The following is a 19,401-nucleotide window of genomic DNA, read 5'->3' as shown; positions in this document are numbered from 1 at the left end:
ATTAAAAATTAATCATGCAAGCTTTTGTTTCTTACAAACAGGTGGTTAGGCTCTGTTAGAGCTAAATGGGGCATAGAGAAAATGTACATAGAACAATTTAATAAGCTAATTTCTAAAAACAGTAACTCACTAATAGTACCGATATTTGTTAAATGTAATTGAGAGTTTTCCTCCTTTTTTCTTTAAAGGAAAAAATGTTTTGTTCTCTAGGAGAACTAGTTGCTCACAGGAAAGTTTACATTGATCTCAAATGATCCCAACCTCATGCTCTAAGCAAGCTAGCCAACAAGGAACAAAATCCCTAACATGCTGAGAGACATTCCTGTGTTGATATCTGCTGGGATCTTCTTGAAATCCATTTCTCCTTTGGGACTCTCTGTCCTAGGCTCTCCAACCCTGGTCCTGGAGAGCCCCAGTCTAGCAGGATCTGTAAGCCACCATTAAGTCACCAGTTTCTAAAGAGATATTAATTTCCGTGAGAAGGTAAACAGGTGAATTGTTAAAATAAGTAATTTACAGATCATTTATGACTGAAATGTAAATACTCTTCAGCCCTAAAGGACCAGAGTTCTCTTAATTGTGAGCACATTACTTGTGTCATTCATAAACAGCTTACAGGAGTTGCCAATCTTTAGAAATAGGTGTCCTACAGTACAAAACTAACTGGATTGGGGCTCTCCAGCATCATGGCATCAGGGGACCACTGATTCAAGCGAACTCAAAGGGGCTTCCAAAATCAGAAACTGCACTCTAATTCAAAAACCATTAGTTGTGCAAGAACCAGCAGATTCTGACGGGTGTACTGCTCTTTCTAACCACAATGCATAGAGCTGGGCACTGGCTACTCCTGAAAAAGCCAGCATATCTGGTCTCAAGAAGGAATTAGGACATCATGGCTATTTTCATGTATACCCATCTGAAGATGTAACTTTTTAAGATGCTTAAATTGGACTATTTACATAGTTAACGGCTGAAAAGTAATATGAATCCATGACAGAAAATGAATAGGACTGAAGGGAATGAAATGACTGATTAATATGTACTTGGAAATAGAGAATAAAAAATGACACAAAAAATTAGTAACCAAAATGTAATCAGAAATGGGTCTTAGAAAAAACATTTGTTTTTTTTGTTGATTTTTTGCCCTTTATCCTATGTTAAGTCATGGAATGACAGATGGTAGTAATTTCTGTCTTTCCCAGAGTGATGCAATGTGTAATTACAGACCAACAAATTGACCTACTGCAAAGGATTTCACATATAAAAACCGTCACATGCAGCAAATATTTTTATAGGTTGGATTTTGAATTGTGTTTGGCATCTTCACCACAGTACTAACCCTCACTTCAGCATGAGGAAAAATCAAATTTCCTCTCCTGCAGCTAAGACACCTGTTCATCCAGGGCAGATCTTTGGTGCTGGAATTTCAATTCTAAAAAAAGTGGGGCTTGCTGTGTGCATCCTCATGTTCCTGAGACAGGTGAGTCCAGCCCACTGTTAGCCCAATGCCCTTGTTTACCTGTCACCAGATGTGCCAGAGAGGAGCCACATGCTCTCTACAGGCTTGTACAGTACAGTACGTAACTGTTTCCGGGTTGGACACTTCCACACCAAAACTAGGAAGAGCAAACTGCAACAAAGCCTTTCACACACAGCATCCAAAACCAAATAAAAAGCTTTAAAAAAATGGCATTGAAGGGATATTTTATATAATGTAAATAAATGATCCGACATATTTAATCCATCTTATTGACAAATTACTGCTTTGACTTGTACAACAAAGCGAAATGTCTTCCTTTTCACACTGACTTTTCCATCAATCACCTCACAATAGCTTGCATGGTGTCAGCGCCAGTGCATTCTGCACAGTAATTTCAGCACATTCCAGAACACGTGTTGCAATGCACCCTAAAGCTCACATCAATGGTCTAATCTGTCAAAGGTTTACATTTACTGCTCTTGCAATTTAGAAAACAGAGGGTCTGTCTGTCTGACCCTACGCAGGGTCGTCCATGGAAAGCACGGACAGGAGACCGTACTGTACCTTGCACAGGAAGGTGATGTTGAAGCCGAAGGTCTGTGCGTTGCGAGAGCCAGCATTCATGTAATTCCCCACCAGTAGCACCAGCTCCAACAGGCGGCTAAACCCTTCGCTCTTCTTCACCTCCTCGCAGGCGAACGTCACGTTCATGATGTCGGGGCGGATGTTGTTGACCTGCTCTTCAAAGGTCAGCTTGAACAGGATGCCGTTGAGCCGCGACCTCAGCATCTTCACCGAGCTCATCTGGAGAACGAGATCAGGAGGACAAGGCATCACTGTGGACACTGAGCGCTGAACACCATCGCCGCCACTGAGGACAGAAACAACTAACAGTGGGCAGGAAAAAGCAAATAACCACAGACTCCTGACACTTTTCAAGAGACGCTTGCTTAGAAAGAGATGCATGAACTTCAGAATGAATATTTTAATAACCCAGTCAGATAAGACAGAAACATTTAACTTCATGTGGTTTTACAATACATTGTAAGCGGTCTCTTCATGCCAAAAGAGTCGCACTGAATCTGACTTGTATTCCAACACTATTACAGCCTTAATAAGAGATCTCCCTATGTTTAAATTGAATTTGGCTTTTAAGTGGGTCTGTCACAAGAAATAAGGCAGCACATAACTCTTGACAAAACCTTTCTCTTGTTAGAAAATCACAGTTTCATACCTTTCACTTGCTCATTTGCCCACAGTGATATTGAATAAAAAAGTAAGTGCCACTGCTTGATAGCAAAGCCTACAGTTTGAACACAATCAATCCTTTCATATTTACGAGACATCCTCCAACACAAAATAGTCACAGCTTTTAGGTGCAAGCCACAGAAAAATATGGAGCTAACATTCTCAACAGGTTTGTGTGAAGATTCACAGACATGAATTATCACAGATTGTATGTTCTTAAATTGGGAAATAATGTATACATCTGATATACATCTTTGATGTTTATTTAGGTGTGCATTTATTATCCATCCTAAAGGTGAAAATTAGTCTTTGGCATCATCATAAAAAACTACAAAAAAACAACACCCACCATAAATTTACATTAAAAACAGACTTGTATGGATTCGGATACAATGCATGAAAAGATTAATTTCTGTTGAAGGGTGGGGGATATGAAATCTGAAACATAAGCAGTTATACAACCAAACCATTAACTGCATCTGTACTTATTACAGGTCTGTACAGTCATACAGAAAAGATAGGATGGATAAACAGAAAGCATGTTGGGCAAGAAACAGAATTCAGAGGTGCTTTGAAGCAAAGAGATCTAAGAGCTTTTTCACCTGTCCCATGTGACAATTCAATATATAACTGAGAAGACCTGAAACACTAACCGAAAGTCCTCTTTCACCTGTGAGCCGCAGGGCTGGAGGATTGAAATCACACTGAGGAACTTAAGAAACTACAAGAAAATAATAAATCAACAACACCGAGTTCTGTGTCTGTTCTCATGTCATGTGCAGTGAAGTAGGAATTTCAGATACACTGTACAGCTTGTCGCATAATGCACTGCTCAGGGGCTGCCCTGGGACCCTGGTCATGATGTCACATTATACAAGAGATTTAGCCATGTTATGAGTCTGTTGTCTATCAAAATAGCATTGTGTGCCTTTCATTTCTTTATTTGATTCTCACTATATTAAAAAATAATTTTAAAAAAGACAGCTTTAGCAAAAAGTATCTACAAGTGGCTTATTTCCCAGTGGAGCTGTGAGCAGCCCTGATAAGGTGGTGTCTTTCCACTTGGCTGTATATTGCTCAGGATAAGCTGTGCCTGTATCACAAAAGCATATCATTACACAAGAGGAACTGTGTACAGATCGGTATTAACAAACATAATTGATAGACACCTGCCAGCTTTTCAGGGCCTGATTCCAAAGGAGCATAGGGGAGTCACCCTAACCATCCCAGATGCTTTTTATTGAGCCACATTGTGCAAGAAAAGTTTTACTGTTTCAAGAAACTTATTGCTTCTTTTAAGTGTACAGTTAGACTTTCTACACAGAGATCATGAAGTACATTTATGGAAAATAATTTTTCAATGTATAAAATGAAATAATGATGAAAATGGAAATAATTCACAGGCCAGTAGAACTGAGTAGAACAGTTTTTTTTTTCTTGATAAACATTGTCAACACATGGACAAAGTAAAGTTGATTAACCAAAATAATTACTATACTAGACTGTTTTCTCTCAACTACATCAATATGGTATGTGCAGAAGATCATCACATTGCTATTCTATGTTTATATTATTATATTCTAAAGTGAATCAGTGAATCTGATATCTTTATTTGTCATTCATCAAAATGGTTAATCTGAGAAGGATGTGTCCAATTTAAATCTTTTTATTGACAGTCAACTGTCAAGGAAAGAAAAAAAGGTAGCAGTTTTAACCTCCAAATCCAATTGCATGCATAATGATGTACTTTCCTTTACATCTAAATTACTAATAATAAGCAACATTCCCAACAGGGCAGCTATGCATTCTCATTCATTTCCTGATAACTGGCAATAAAGATAGCTGGGGATGGGAAGCTGTTATGTACCAATTCATCTTTTTCAAACGGTGTGTTCTCTGCTTCTGTTGCTAATGAATCTGTGTATTAGACCTCACCAGCACTGCACCAAATTCTGAAGCATTCAGGTCACCACATATTTTCAGCTGGAGTGTCTACTGCAATTTGACACATCTGCCACCAAAGGACCATTACCCTGTGTAAGGGCAATGGCAATGAGAGTGATTGCGATTAATTAGTGTTTGGCTGATGTTGTTATCCATAGCGACCTCTGTTCGTGCCCACTTACACAGCTGGGCATTATACTCAAGATAAACTCATTATACTCATGTGAGTCAAGCACAGTATCTTGTACAAGGCTACAGTACATCGGCAGTGCCCTACTCAGGTATTGGCAATGCTGAAATCAGTTTGTCCAGGTTTCAAGGCTGTTTCAGCTACAGCATCATAACACTGTTATGCACTTCATGTTTAAACAAAGCAATGGAATGCAATGGAAGAACGTTTTTAACGACTGGAAGTGTCTGCTGTTTGTTGCCTTTAACATTCTCCCTCATTAGGCAGCATGAGGTCACTTCCTTATTTGTGTGTGATGTTTTGTGCACCCCTTCTTTTCCTTCTGAAAAAAAAAACACTGCAGCTTTAAAACCACAAGTCCCCTAATCACACTCTGTATGAAAATCAAGTTCAGCTTCTTTATTATTTATCAAAAATCACTGGCACTGTCAGTCACAACAAGGCTACCAGATTTGACTTGTCATAAAAAATGCCCTTTATATTCTTGGCCTTTTAATTATACATCACTGCGTCTTTTTATATATTGAATAGCGCTGATACTGCAGAAGGCCTGAAGGCAGTCTTTCTTTTTTTTTTAATGGTTCTCTTCTTAATTTCCTGATTTTCTTCCCTCTACAATCTCTAATAAAGATTTAAAGGAATAGAAAGAAATTGCTCTGCAGCCCCATGGAGATGTGGATCTGGTGTCAAAGCAAAGAGGAGGAAAGGGAAGGAAAAAATCAATACGCAATTGAAGCGCCTTTCCCTTTCTCTCTCAGTGGCAGCTGACAATTCCCCAGAGACAGGGAGCTCGCTGGTGTACTCACCACGATTCCGAACTGCTCCGACTCGCACAGCTCCTCGTACTCGCTCTTCAGCTCCGCCAGGGCACTCAGCTCCTTCTGCTCCGGCAGGTTGTTGATCAGGTTCTGTAAACACAGACGCTCACATCAGCTACTTTGTCCCCTTCCTCACGAAAAAGGTGCTACGGAGCAACAGCGTTTCAAAGCACAGGTTTGCACAACTGAGGCTTGACAGAGTGAAGGGCCCTTCTTATTACTATTCTCATTGCTGTTGTTCCAGTTATTTATGAAGGAAACCAGGATGAGGTTAGAAAAAGCTGCTTTACCCTCATTTTAAAAATAGTGCTCCACAAACACTCCACAAGTACTTTTTTGTGTGTCATGTAGGAACACTACAGTTGAGCTTTATACATGAACCTTGGTGGTATTTAATTAAATTAGTATCTTTGCATAAGGAACTGCCAGTCGAGAGGAAGAAGGCAGGATCATGCTTGGGGGAAAACACACAGCGAGGGGAGGTTTGCAGGTGTGGTCTACTGGTGACCAGCTAGTGGTACAATATATTAAGCACTGTGCATGCAGCCCAAACAGCCATCAGGTTTTGTGTTGCTGGAGTAATGTAAAACAGGGTCTGGGTTACTAAATCACACAGCCCCTCCACCCCAACACACACTAAGCACGGAGGCATGAATGAAAATGCTTGTGCCGCAGATTTAATATCCTAAGTGGCCAGTGCTGATAAAATGACACTGATTAACAGCTTGGGATGTGTCAAAGATATGGATGTATTATTAATGTCCTAAGTAAATCAATTTCAAGAGAGATCACACAATGTTTCTAACTGTAGTTTATAATCATGGAGACACCGGTGTCACATTTTCTCACATGAGAAATACTCATTGCATTATATAGCACTTGGTTATTTCCACCCTCCCTCTTCAAACAGCCTACAAAAGTGAAACAACAATGACGTCATGTGAACGTTGTGAGCTTTGCACCAACAAAGTTGTGACATTGCTCTATCTAGTGGGATTTTGTTTTGACAGGGTGGAGGGAGAAGGGAGAGGTCTATGTGGTGTACCCACTTTCCACTTATCATAGTAAAAATGTGACTGCATGTCATGCCACTGCATCTCAAATTACTGCAAAGGCGCTATATTAATGGCCCCAGGGTTCCATATTCTAGAAACAGAGAGACTGTGTTGGGAAAGGCAGGAAAGTGGGCAACTGAGACTTGTGACTGTGTACACTAAAATAATAGTGTGCTTGTTATATTTTACTAGAAGAAGAATTTATATGTTACAGCTTAATAAGCCATTGTGCAACTACAATGGCATTCTTTAAAAGCAATTTCTTTCCTCTTTCATTACTTGCAAAGTTTTAATGCAGTCCCAGAGCATAAATGTTATTCAGTGTCCCAGGGTTGTCTTCATACTGTACTTCTCACACAGAGGAAAGGAGACAAGATTTATTTCAACAGGTCGCCAAAAACACTCAACTAAAGAATGCCTCTCGGGGTGCTGCTCCAATACTGGAAGAGAGGAATTTCCATTCCAATTTTTGTTAGAAAGCAGGGTGTTCTAAGCACACAAGATGGCAATCATAATAGTATAATATTATAATAGTAATATAAACAAAACACTGGTAAGTAAAACATTAAATTTAATTGACTCTAACGAGCTTAGATTTTTCACTTTTCTAACTTTATCTGAGTGCTGTATTGTGTTACAAAATATGGGTTATGGAGAAAACAGCAAGGTTTTCAAAGTGACCCCAACTTTTACCTGATTTCAATTTCTTGGCCCATTCCAGGTGTTACTGAACTAAACATCACATTCCAACAGAAGTATTTCTAACAGAAAAAAACACGGCTTGTTACTACAGCATGTGGACCTTTAAGAATCATAATCCAGCTCTGCAATTATCTCAAGGAAAGACAGGGGGGAAAAACATAAAACTTTATTTTCTTTAAATGTTAATTGTGAACGTAAAGGTCAGTTAAGTAAACGTAACAAACCATGGTGACCTTCTCTGGAAAAGCTAAGCCTCCCTTGTGCATTCACAGCTCCTCTCCTCTCATTAATTCCCTCTTATTTGGACGAGCAAAGGGAGCAGTCTGCGCTGTAGCTCCTGGTCACATGACCCGCTGCACACACTGTAGCTCTGCGACACTCTCTGGCAGATCATTAGACACCACAGAGTCACAGCCACAGCCCCAACAGGGGAGAGCGCAGGGTACAGGCCACAGCATCGCCATTCATTTACTAGAGACACACTCATATGCACATACAGTACAAGTACATGCACATACTGCATAATGTATATACAGTACACATGTATAGTGAGGGGGTGTTAAAATGCAAAAAAAGAGTATCGGAACCAATAGCATTTGTTGCATTTTTAACTCCTCTCAGGATAAGCCCAATTTGAAGTAGAAAGTAGGATTTGAATTTTGACAAGTACAGAAACATATTGGATATTTCACATAACGGTAAAAGCAGAATGATTTTTTGTATATAGTTGGTATGAGTTTAACTAGTATCAAGGCAGGTGCTAGAAACAAGATAACTAAAGTTTTCTTTCTGGAGAAGAGAGTGCCCCTTGCAACTAAGAGTAAGAAATGTAACTACCCAGCATTGAGCAACAGAGATTCAGCAGCAGAATTCAACTGCTATTCTGATACTCCATGGGATTGTTTTTTCTTCTCTACTAGGAGTTGATATTCTTTTGTTCAAGGGAGAAGAATGAATGAATTACAGTAAGGGACAGGAAGAAACAGCCAAGAAGAAAGATACATGATTTATTATGAATAAAATTGCTTTTCTTTCTTTGACAGTATGCAATTAATTTTCCAAAGAAGAAGTAAACATGCATTTTCAATTGGAAGCATGTTAAACGCTAACATAACGTGACACTTTTGTCCTGTCAGTGGCTAAGCTGGTGGGAACACTCTCCCTCAATATCTTGTTTTGACAGCATAAACTAACAAAACAAGAAAAAAAACTTGTAATTCATTTAACTGTGTTTCTATCCTTTTAGAAATTCATTTTGTTCTCCACGCTTCACTGCGTTTCTTCTTCTTTTTTAATATTCAGTTCCTCGTACTGCAGTATTCTTTTGAGTTGGGAAAAACACCTCTCAATTGTGAACTCAACAATTCATCCCCATTCAGGGAAAAGGCAGAGAGCTGCTGAATATCAAAGGGTACAGTCAAGACAGAGAATAAAGTGAAGGGGTGTGGAAGCCTGGGAGGAGTATGAGTGCAGAATTGGTAGACTGCTGAATCAATTGATTGATAGTTACAGGTAAGAAAAGCAACCGGAGAGGATGCAGGACTCTCCATGAGAAATGTTCGGATTATCCAGCGCAGATGAGAGAATCCGAGATCTGTGTACTGTATACTGTATGTGTGAGGAATTAAGAGTCCCTTCTCAGACCTGCTGCCTCAAATTACCGGCTGTGAAGAAACAGAGAAGGCCCCGTCAGGGCTGGTTTCAATCAGGTCCAGTCAGTTTGGGTAGGAAGTTTAGTGCAAACTGGGCTAATGACTCTTGCTTGTTTCTGTCCTCCTGTCAGAACATGAATCAGCAGCATCAGGCCAACACAATGATCATGCCAACGGCTTCTGCCCTGCCGTGACCACCCTCCCTCCCTTCTTCCTCTCCATTTCTCTTTTGTTTGCATTAGTCTAATCCTGCATCATTTTTCTTTTAAACGCTGACTCACTTTGACTATTCACCCCATTACGTTTATAGCAGATTTTTTTTAATTTCATGTAAAGAAACCATCTACAATGAAGTACTGTAGCTGCTTGTTGGGAATGTTGACTTACAAATGCATTAAATTTTTTCCGCTTCTTTTTTGTGTTCATAAAATTGCTGTCAGTGACCCCCTATTAATACCTACAGTAGTGATGCTACTGTACATCTCTGATATTGCTGCAGAGTCTCCGACTTTCATCCGACGCTATCCTATCTTCTGCAGTAATGACTTTTATCTGTGCAGCAACAAGAGCACCAGCTTAAGGGCTAAAGGACTCCATTTCAGCCTACCTGTATGCAACACTAAATCTCAGTATTCAGCAGAAGTGAAGGAAATTCTGCCTCTGTGTGTCGTGCCTGTAACAATATCCTGCTCTGTTCCTCTGACTGTACTGTTAATGTCAAGAGATGACGTACGTGACACAAGTCGATGCAATGAAAATAAAATCATCAGCTAACAGACTGGGAGCCGCATAATTCATTTGGACACGAACCTTCGGCTGACGGCGGAGAAAATGCCTGTCAATGGTTGGAATCTAAATGCTTTTATTTTGCACCCCACAAGTCTAGCATTTCACCAATTAGGCTGTCAAAAGGGTTCTAATTTCTGTTCCTGCTCTATCTACATTTCAATATGTGCTTTCTTCAAATTAGAGGTTCGCCATACTGTATCACAGTTTGTCAGAGTTGGGGAAGACGTAACAATCGCACTCATGAGTCATCAATTCACATTAAGAGGGCTTGATAATTGGGTGCCATCAGGTACAAAGAATGGAAACAGACTTTTATGGATGTTCTTCAACAGATGAGATGGGACAGCGGTCCCTTTTCAATTTATCTAGCTTCTGGCAGGAGCTCGGAATGTACCGTCTCCAATCTTGATATTTAAACAGGGCAGTCAAAGTAAGTGCCAGCCTGCTTCTATAAAAAAAGGAAACAACTCACAAGAAACGAACTAATTACCTAATCAATTAAAAGAGCCCAATATGTAGATGTAACAACTAAGAATAAAACATTTTGGGATTGGTCTGAAACATTTATCTTTGAACACTTGTATATCTAACTTTAAACCCTCAGTGCAGCCCTAACACTGTCACTGACTCTACCATGAAACACCAGAACCCTCATTCCAGTCCAAGCACTACTCTCACCCTGAACACCAGCACCATTTTGTAATCTCAGCCAGATCTCTCATTACCACAGTTGACAAGAAACCAACAACTGAGCAAAAGCTTTGCCCCAGCCTTGCCCTCTTACCCAGGCTGGAGTCAGAACCAAACCCCTAAGCCAAAAGGCTAATCGGGAATCTCACTGATAGCCCAACCATAGCCTTGATCCTAGCCCTGGCTAAAAAATCTAAAAAATAATCTTAGAGACCTATTTTCATTATCTTTCTAAAATTCAAGTCACCTTTTTTTCCTTTGAAATGTATTACTAATGCTGGGTTTTAGCCTGCAGTTCCAATATGTGCTTATCTTAGCTCACACAAGAAATACCCAATAAATAAAGGGACTTCCAAAGCAATGAAAATACAGCTTCTTAGGTGGAATTGCAGCACTATTTTCTTTTTTTCTTCTACCCCTCAAAGTCAAAGGAATACTACCCAGAGAACAAGACACTCTCAACAATGCACCATGGATTCTGAAAGAAATGCAGAAAACCTCCATTCACACACAGCAGCCAAAATCTGATTATTGGGGTTGTATTTTCTGAGGCACTGTCCATGCAGACTAAACACCAGTTAATGTCTGCTGCTACCTTTTCATATTTACGTTTTATCAACAGATTAAAGAAACACAGAACACCTGAAGAAAAACCTACTATGAATTACGGCTTAATTTAACAGGTGATGTTATGTCTTGCCTTCTAAACCAATCCAAAAACTCAGCACTGTGTTACGTTTGACCACAGAGTGAAAAAAAATGTCCTTAATCTAGAAGAAAAGCTCGTCACAAATGCTGCTGGAAAGGAGGAGTCTGACTATAAACTGCCGGGGGCCATATCATCACCAGGGCCCAAGACTCCAATGGACTAATTCCATCTGTGAAAGATTACATGAAGCGTAATGAAATAATTATAAAGTAATATAGGCTGTCCCAGGTGGGGGTCTATCTTTACTTTCAGTCCCATATTAATTACCTCTGCACTTGGCTTTCACCTTGTTCTGAAAGTAGGGTTGGAATAGAAACAGAAAATATTGTAAAAAGGAAGCACCGTTCCAAGCTTGAATGATGGAGGGACTAGAGCGCGGCCAGAAGGATCTCAGATGATCAATCAATCCAATATAAACTAAAAGTTCCTGCTTTTGACAGCTTTTGAAATCACTGCTATTACTGCTGGTAGCAGAGCTGCTATTGCTTTATTAAGTCAAATTAAAGAAAAATTAATCTCGGAAGAGACAACTTGTTCATGTTTTTTTTTAAAAAGCAATAATACGATCCAGGCTGGTTCTCTAAACATTTTGACAGAATGACAGCATCTGCAGGGCTTGCGGCTCCTGACTTTGATCTCTGCTGCTGCTAGGCTGCTTCCTTTTAATTTATTTCACATTTCAAACCCACAGACGACCCATACCAAGTTAATACAGTTTAATGGGGATTTTTGAAGAGCTTCTTTTTAACATATATCCTGAATTGGATCTTTAAAAGGGTAATATATATATAAAACAGCAGGTTTTACTAAAGACATTTATCTAAGAAAAAAAATAAAAAAGACACTCGCACTGGGTGGCAGAATGTAGATCTCACCTACTCTGATGGGTACCTGCTTGAAAAGCCAGTATTTGCTGTGTCGATCGCACAGACATCAATATTTGTTTTTACAATTTAGAGACACACACTCAGGGAGGTCTAACTTAATGTGTTAATCAAAGAAGAATTGCCAACACCAACAACTTTGCTCATTGCATGCACAAATCTGTATCCTTCTGCACCAGTAAAACTGTGCATCAACACCACTGACCATTCACTAATTCAGCTGGAGAAACACAAATTATCATAAACATTCCTTCCTCCTAATTGAAATCTAAAATATATATTTATTTTATTATATAATAGCATTTAAAGAAAAGGCTGACCGGCAGAAAAGGTGAAATTTCTAACTCCTACTGTACTTGCATTACATTAAATTTAATAATTATGCAAGCAGAGCATAGAACAAGTTCAGCGATGTCCACTCACCAAGACGTCAGGCCGGCACAGACAGTCCAGGCCAAGTCACATTGTCCACCCATGTTGCTGAAGCATATACACTACCTTCTTTCAGAGAAGAGGGATCCTCAGATCAATTAGCTACTAATGACCAAACAAACTAGGAGTGCTCTTGTTCCTGAACTTCCATATGTTATTATGCTTTACGTATGTTACAGCCCCCCAAGTTGAAAACCCAAAATAGCAAAGAGTATCAGGAGAATGCAAACTACAGTAAGTTGAAACAGCATTAAAGAAAAATTAAGCACAGTGACATAGAAATAAAAATGTTGCAGCATGCAGCATGAAATCTAACACCAAGATGTAAAGCTGATGCAAACCAATTTTGAGAGGGGAAAGGAAGAGCTAGGTGGGCGCTTGGTTGCTCACTGTAGTTCCTGCAGCGCGTGTGTTAATTAGCACCATGGCCAGGCTGGCCTTACCAGCTGTGGGTTAACTGACACCTCTTTTCAGACAGCCAAAACCTTCCTGAGCTCAGCTCGGTCTTCTTCCGTGATTACTATTGCCTGCATATACAGATCTTCCTTTTGTTCACATGTTGAAACATCTTTGTTCACATGTCACAGCTTTTATTTTGTCCTGGAGCTACTGTGTTTCCATTCTGTTTGTGCTTCACACTTCGGGCCCACTGCAGCGTATTCAAAGAAATTAAAGAAATGCAGTATGTGGGTGGTGGGTTTGATACTCACAAGAAACTTTCACAATAAAACATTGGGACACTTAAATCAATTTACAGTCTGTAAGTGGATCAAATCCTTACTTGCAAAAGATATATTTGCTAAGCTGGCTTTATCAATGAAGAGGAAGCCAAGATAGGACTGACACGGCTCAAATTATGGTCGAAGCACAATAAAAAAGTCCTTTTATTATTTTTTATTCCCTATGGAATAAATGATTTACACCACAATAATCATCAAATAATAAAAACAGTAGAGCTGAATCGGTGAAAATTATAACAGCTTTATAGCAAAAACTACAGAAGTCTCTGTTCTTTTATTCTTTACCTGGGAAAAGAATATTTGACATATTGAAACAAACCATCGAGTTCTTCCAGTTATACTTATTTAGCTGGGGGATTTAGCATTTCTATCCTTCTGAAACACTGCACAGTGGTATACCTTTTCACTACTCCTCCACACATAGGTGTCACAGCAGGATTTAAATGACCAAGAGCTAGGTGTTTCAATCGCTAAAGGGGCATTTTCAACAGAGAGGACTGTTCTCGTTTAAGGCACTTCAACCAGAACATCTAAGAGCTCAATTAAAAAGCTTGGGTACAAAGTACAATAAATCATGGTATAAGACAGTTGAGTTGGAAGTGAGGAGAGCTAGTCTGAATTGGGAATCATGTTACTTCCCAACAGTAATCAGGCTTTAAGACGTGAAACATCTCACACAAGCTGGCTTGGAAAGCTTTTTTTGTTTAAAGAAAGAGCCTGACCTCTAAGAGCTGGAAGAAATATAGGCAGGCTTTATACCTTCATCAAAGAACTATAAAGCAGAGAATGAGAGAGGGAGAGGCGTTTCTCTGATTCATGTGATTGAGTTTCATCTCCACTTCATGATAGAATATCTTTAGATAAAGATGTGTTTTTCATTCTCCCCTCCATAAAGACTACCTGAAACCAAGAGCATCTGGAAGACCTGATTTTAAGGCCAATAATGCTCTGTGACTGTCACCTACTTAGCAGGCTTATCACAAGCAGAGCGGGTTGCAGATGCTTTTCATGTCAAATCTTCATAATATGTGTACAGAATAATTTTTATGACACCATCTATGAAAAACTACTTATCCTATTATAAAGAAATTCACCCTGAAAATATATATATATCTATATATAAATAGAAATGACTTTCACAGCTGCTGCCACTTCTTCTGAGAGATGACAACTCTTCAATAATTAACAGAAAAAAAATAATGAAATAAATTTTCACCTGAACCTGTCCTGTAAAAACAAGCATATACTGTATAAACCAAACTGCAACAGTGCTTTGATTAAATCAATGTCATTGATTTAAAAACCAAAAGTTTCAACAAAAAGGATTTGGATCATTGATTTAACTCCACAGATTACTCAGTTTAGACACACTAGCAACCCAAAGTGATTATGAATACAAAGAAGTTTTTTTTTGCTTTCCATAAGCTCATTTATTCTGATGGGTAATAAACACGGCCCCCTTTTCGGCAGAACTTTTCACTTCTGGCTAATCTATAGCAAACAGGCATAATCCAATCTGGATCTCAACGCCAGGAATCACACGGACATCTAAAACAGAAAGTTCATTACTACAAAGATTGACAGGCGACAAACCCAGGGTGACAGATTCAGAAATCGCATTAAACTAAGTGATAGATAAAAAATGGATTATAGTCGGGGCGGTGGGCGATGAGTCTACAAAGCTGACTGGGACTTGGCATGTCGTGAAATGTGCCTTTTAAAAAAAGCACACCTGAGATGTCTCTTTAATTTTACGCCATTTGTTTCTGAAGGATTATCACAAGTTAATAACTGGGAGCTGACGGCTCTGCTGTTACTGTTCTATATAAAATAGATATATATACAATTTGCCAGAAAAAGCTCCTTTTGTACCACCTTGGCAGCTGTATGAATTCTCAGATCTACACTCTCCTTTATCCCAGTGGTGAGCAGTAATGCCCCCATGGACCAGGGAATCGTCAGCTATAATCATGAACTGTAAAGCCTGGATTTACTCAAGTGTACAGAATGAAAGGTGTCCTGGTCAGTGTACGTGTGTCAGGCAGGCAAATCTTTCATAAATCATGTCTGATCAAAGCTTACAGTCATTGCCTCTGAAAATTCTACACTTTCAGTTTGATATCCTACGGGGGTGAACCACATCTGAATGGAAAATGATAGTGTGTAACCATTCAAGGACATCTTTTTAAAAAAAATTCTTTGGATTTTAAAACATGCCATGCCTTCTGCAGCCTGTTTTAGCAGCTCATAAACATCATTATCATGAGCTTCCTCTTGAATTAACAATACTGTGGTGAGCTTTATGAAGGGGGCAGAAGGCATCGTCTTCCATTTATCCATCCACCTAACCATCAATCTATTTATCCTAGCTTGCCCACCAAACTAATTAATCAGTCCTCTTAACACGTTATTAGAGACTTTATTAACTCCTACTGTAACTCTTAATCAAGATTAATTTAGATTTAATCAGATTGTTTACTTTAGAGTTATAGCCAAGCTTTCTCTGTTTCGTCTGTGCAGATACGACATGAATGTTTTTAAGATACGAATCAGAAGTTCCTCTACCCAATTCCTATACCCTAAAACCAAGATTCAGACCAAAGAACAGGTGTTTTAGAGCAAGGCTGCCACCCTTCCTGATGCGTGTTGGCAACCTCACAGATCTTATTTGATCCTGCCAACCACATAAGCCAGAGACAGTATCCAAACTGCACCCTCCTGCATTGAGGACTGTTCTTGTGGGATGACAATGGGTTCGTGTGTAACGGTGAGGATTAGAGGTAAGAGGCATTCCCATCCTGTCATACATTGATAAGACCATTACAGCTGCATATTATTTAATGCAGCTGCTGTCATTCTTTCCACTGGGCAGTTGTAGTTTTTCCCACTGCTGGACACTTCCAACAAATAAATTGGTCTCTGTTACACATTCTGCACTGAACCAAAACTAAAAACGAAACTCTGCACTAATTATTTTTAAAAGGCTTTTCAGACAAATTGCAGACTAATTATAGGTACAGTAATAGTTATCAGTTTCATCACCAGGTTTTAAAACACAACAGGGCTTCTCAGCTTTGGAGCCTCCCCAGATTTCATGAGGTCTCCAGAACTCTCCTGGGGACCCTTTACTGCAGCAGTCATGGTGCAGGAGAATGGGGGTTGGAGAAGTTGCATTGGCTGGTCCTGTTAATTGAGCCCCAACTAATTCTGAGCTCGCACAAGTTTGCAAAATAGCATTAAATGTGAAAGTGCACCACCATGCTACAGTACAGTATGTCATCAAACCAATATTAACTCTAATGGCACCAAGCTGTCAGGTTTAAGGACCAACTCCGCGTCAGTGCTGTGCAATTCTTATCACATTTTCCCGCCATGCAAATGATGTGCAAACAATATGCCAGCCCCAGCCTTCCCGGCTGATGTCGCAGCGAGGAACACAGGCTCTTAAGAGACATGGAGCCCAGCCAACGAGCGCGGCAGGTAACGAGCAGGTATGAATATGTATGTGCCACCGAGCAATGGCAACAGATCCGATCTGATTGACAAATAGGATAAACAACGGTAGGAAGCAGGGGTGAAAACGCAAAGGGCTTTCAGTTGCAGCCGATGACAGTGCATGGAACCCTGGGAAGGCAAGGACCACCACACAACACAGTAATGACAGGCCTCATTGAGGACGGCTCCGCAGCGCTTCCACTTGCAGGCAGGCAAGGGAAGTCAGACCACGGGGGCCCTGGTTGCTTTAGCATGGCTGCCATCACCTGTGAGGTGTCAGCCGCTTTGTTACAAATCACACCATCAAATCACTGCAGTCATTTCCTGGAGGACACTTGTGTGTGTGTCTCCGAAGACTACTTCTTTTTGCATTTCCTACAGCCATTAAGTTTTTTTTTTCTGTCAGCTCTGAAACAAATATTATCATCTTTCCAAATTTTCTTCTTCTGGCTGTCTGAAAAAAAGTTGTTTTTTAGGTGGCAGAGGACTAAAACCCTGGTCTTTCACATACGGATACAGGTGTAAAAAGGTTAAGAACAGCATATTTAATTTTTTAAAGAGATATATTGCTGTATGAATGCAGAGTGCTTGAATTTTCACCGTGAAGAAATGCAAAGCCCATTAAACTACAGTACACGCATGTATAAACATAGTAATACAAAACCTATAATTAATACTTACTCCTAGAAGTACAACTGTTACTATTAATCAAGCAACAATAATGAATGTTATTGGGATCATAAGCAAACACCATACACATACAACAACAAAAAACTCTTTTTGTCATATTAAGAATATCTTCCAGTCAGAACACACATCACTAAGTGCTCTATTTCAGTCTGAATGCAATGTACAGTGTAATACAAAATGGCTGTCTTGGGGAATGAGTGCCCATGGCGGGTACTCTCTTCCTGTCAGGTGTCTGCAGGGCATCTTGCATGTCAACACTCAAGACGAAGCTTCATTATGCAATAAACAGCCATATAAATCGTTGCATCTTGAACCACTTAGAATTGCAGTCAACCAGGGATTACGTCTCACTGAATAAAAAAGCAAAGAACCTGAACTTAAAAAGAAGAAAAAAAAGGTTAAACACAAGGTCTAAAATCTAAATTTAAATCATTTTTTTTAAAAAAACAGCGAATTGCATATTTCCAGTTCTTTCTTTGAATTTTCACTTTCTAAAGTGCACATTTTTTATTCCTATATTTCCTTTTCAAAGCTGCTTTTGAAGAATGATTGTCTATAGGGAGGGCTATTAAAGAATGCACTGCATACTTTCTACATAATTAGGAAATAAAGCTCTATTCATGGTTTATCTGAGTGCATGTGAAACTTTTTTAGCAACATGCTGAAGAATTCAAAAATGAAACTTTTCCATCCTCTCTTTGAATTATGACCAGCTTTAAGCAAAGTTTCTAGAAATGTTAATGGAAAGAAGTCAGTCAAGATCTGTCAGTTTTATGTTCATTGTATACACACATATTCAGTAAATACACTGTGTATTTACAGTACTAAACTAGTGCTTAATGATATCATTAAACAAACGTGCTTTATAAAATAAAAAAGGGATCACAGCAAGATGCTTGTTTTATTTTTCCAGCTGCAAAAGGTCTACCTACACAATGAAAAGTGTAATTGTTGACAGAAGTATGTTCATTTCTAGTATCTGCAACAGCAGTGGATTTTACCCTTTGATCTACCCTCAGATATATTGTACACCACACTCATTCTGTTCTTACAGCTTCCCATGACTTTTGCAAGACACCTCATGTTTTAATTACTTCTTAAGACTAAGGAATTATGTTTGAAAGACAGTTTTCTCCTCTGAGCCTAGAGAGCAACACAAGGCAGAAACTCACTGTGCAACTCTTTGATATAGAGTCACTGCGAGTCACAGGAAACCAAGTCCATCAGTGGTGTAAAAGCTGCAATTTCTCCAGAAGAGAACTGGATTTGTTTCTGCATTAGCTGTGAAACAGAGGAAGAAGCGCTTTACAGTTGAAGGTTTTGAATGGTTCCTTCAAAATTGTTTCGATCACCATTTTACACAAATAAATACTGCTACAACGGAATCAGTCCAGAGAGTGCAGCCAGATCCACTCTTGGTTGCTCAGTCAAGTATTCAGAACACTCAGAGGTATTTTGAACATCCTGTCCCAGCTCCACCCAGGGGGTGTCAATCAGCAGCGAAACATGAATTAAAAATCACAAGTGGAAGCTACAGGGAAATGTACTTAAAACCAAGAACTGAAGGACCTTCCTCACACAGAGCGTCGTGAAGAAATGGTTGGATGGGATTATCTGATTGATTAGCTACTGAAAAAGAAAATCAGTTACATAGGCTGATATAACCATTCTTATCTTCAAATTATCCGGATGCATAGAAAAAAAAAGCCATAATTCAAGTCCATAATATACAGTATGTGACATTGAACTATACACGGAATTAAGAAAAGAATGGGACATACCGTATGCAACCAAAAGAAAAAAAATCAAGCTTTGTAATTTTCCAAGTGTATCCTTGGCTAATTTCTCTCACACAACATTCAACTGGAAAGTGCTGGAAGTGC

The 19,401-nt window shown here is 39.3% G+C and overlaps 1 protein-coding gene across 9 annotated transcripts in view; it reads right to left on the bottom strand.

The window, feature by feature from the left end:
* The window catches only part of diaph2 (diaphanous-related formin 2), a 488,074-nt gene that overhangs the window by 174,366 nt on the left and 294,307 nt on the right, over nt 1-19,401 (bottom strand). For all 9 annotated transcript variants that reach the window (XM_088597461.1, XM_088597456.1, XM_088597458.1 and 6 more), the window contains 2 exons: nt 5,669-5,770; nt 2,045-2,284 (listed from right to left, as the gene is read on the bottom strand). In XM_088597461.1, the coding sequence (XP_088453587.1) occupies nt 2,045-2,284; nt 5,669-5,770 (342 nt within the window). The remainder of the gene's footprint in view (nt 1-2,044; nt 2,285-5,668; nt 5,771-19,401) is intronic.

The sequence above is a fragment of the Lepisosteus platostomus genome, chromosome 10, assembly GCF_059453375.1.
Source record: "Lepisosteus platostomus isolate fLepPlt1 chromosome 10, fLepPlt1.hap1, whole genome shotgun sequence".
Taxonomy (NCBI): Eukaryota; Metazoa; Chordata; class Actinopteri; order Semionotiformes; family Lepisosteidae; genus Lepisosteus; species Lepisosteus platostomus.
This window is presented reverse-complemented; position numbering and strand designations above follow the sequence as displayed.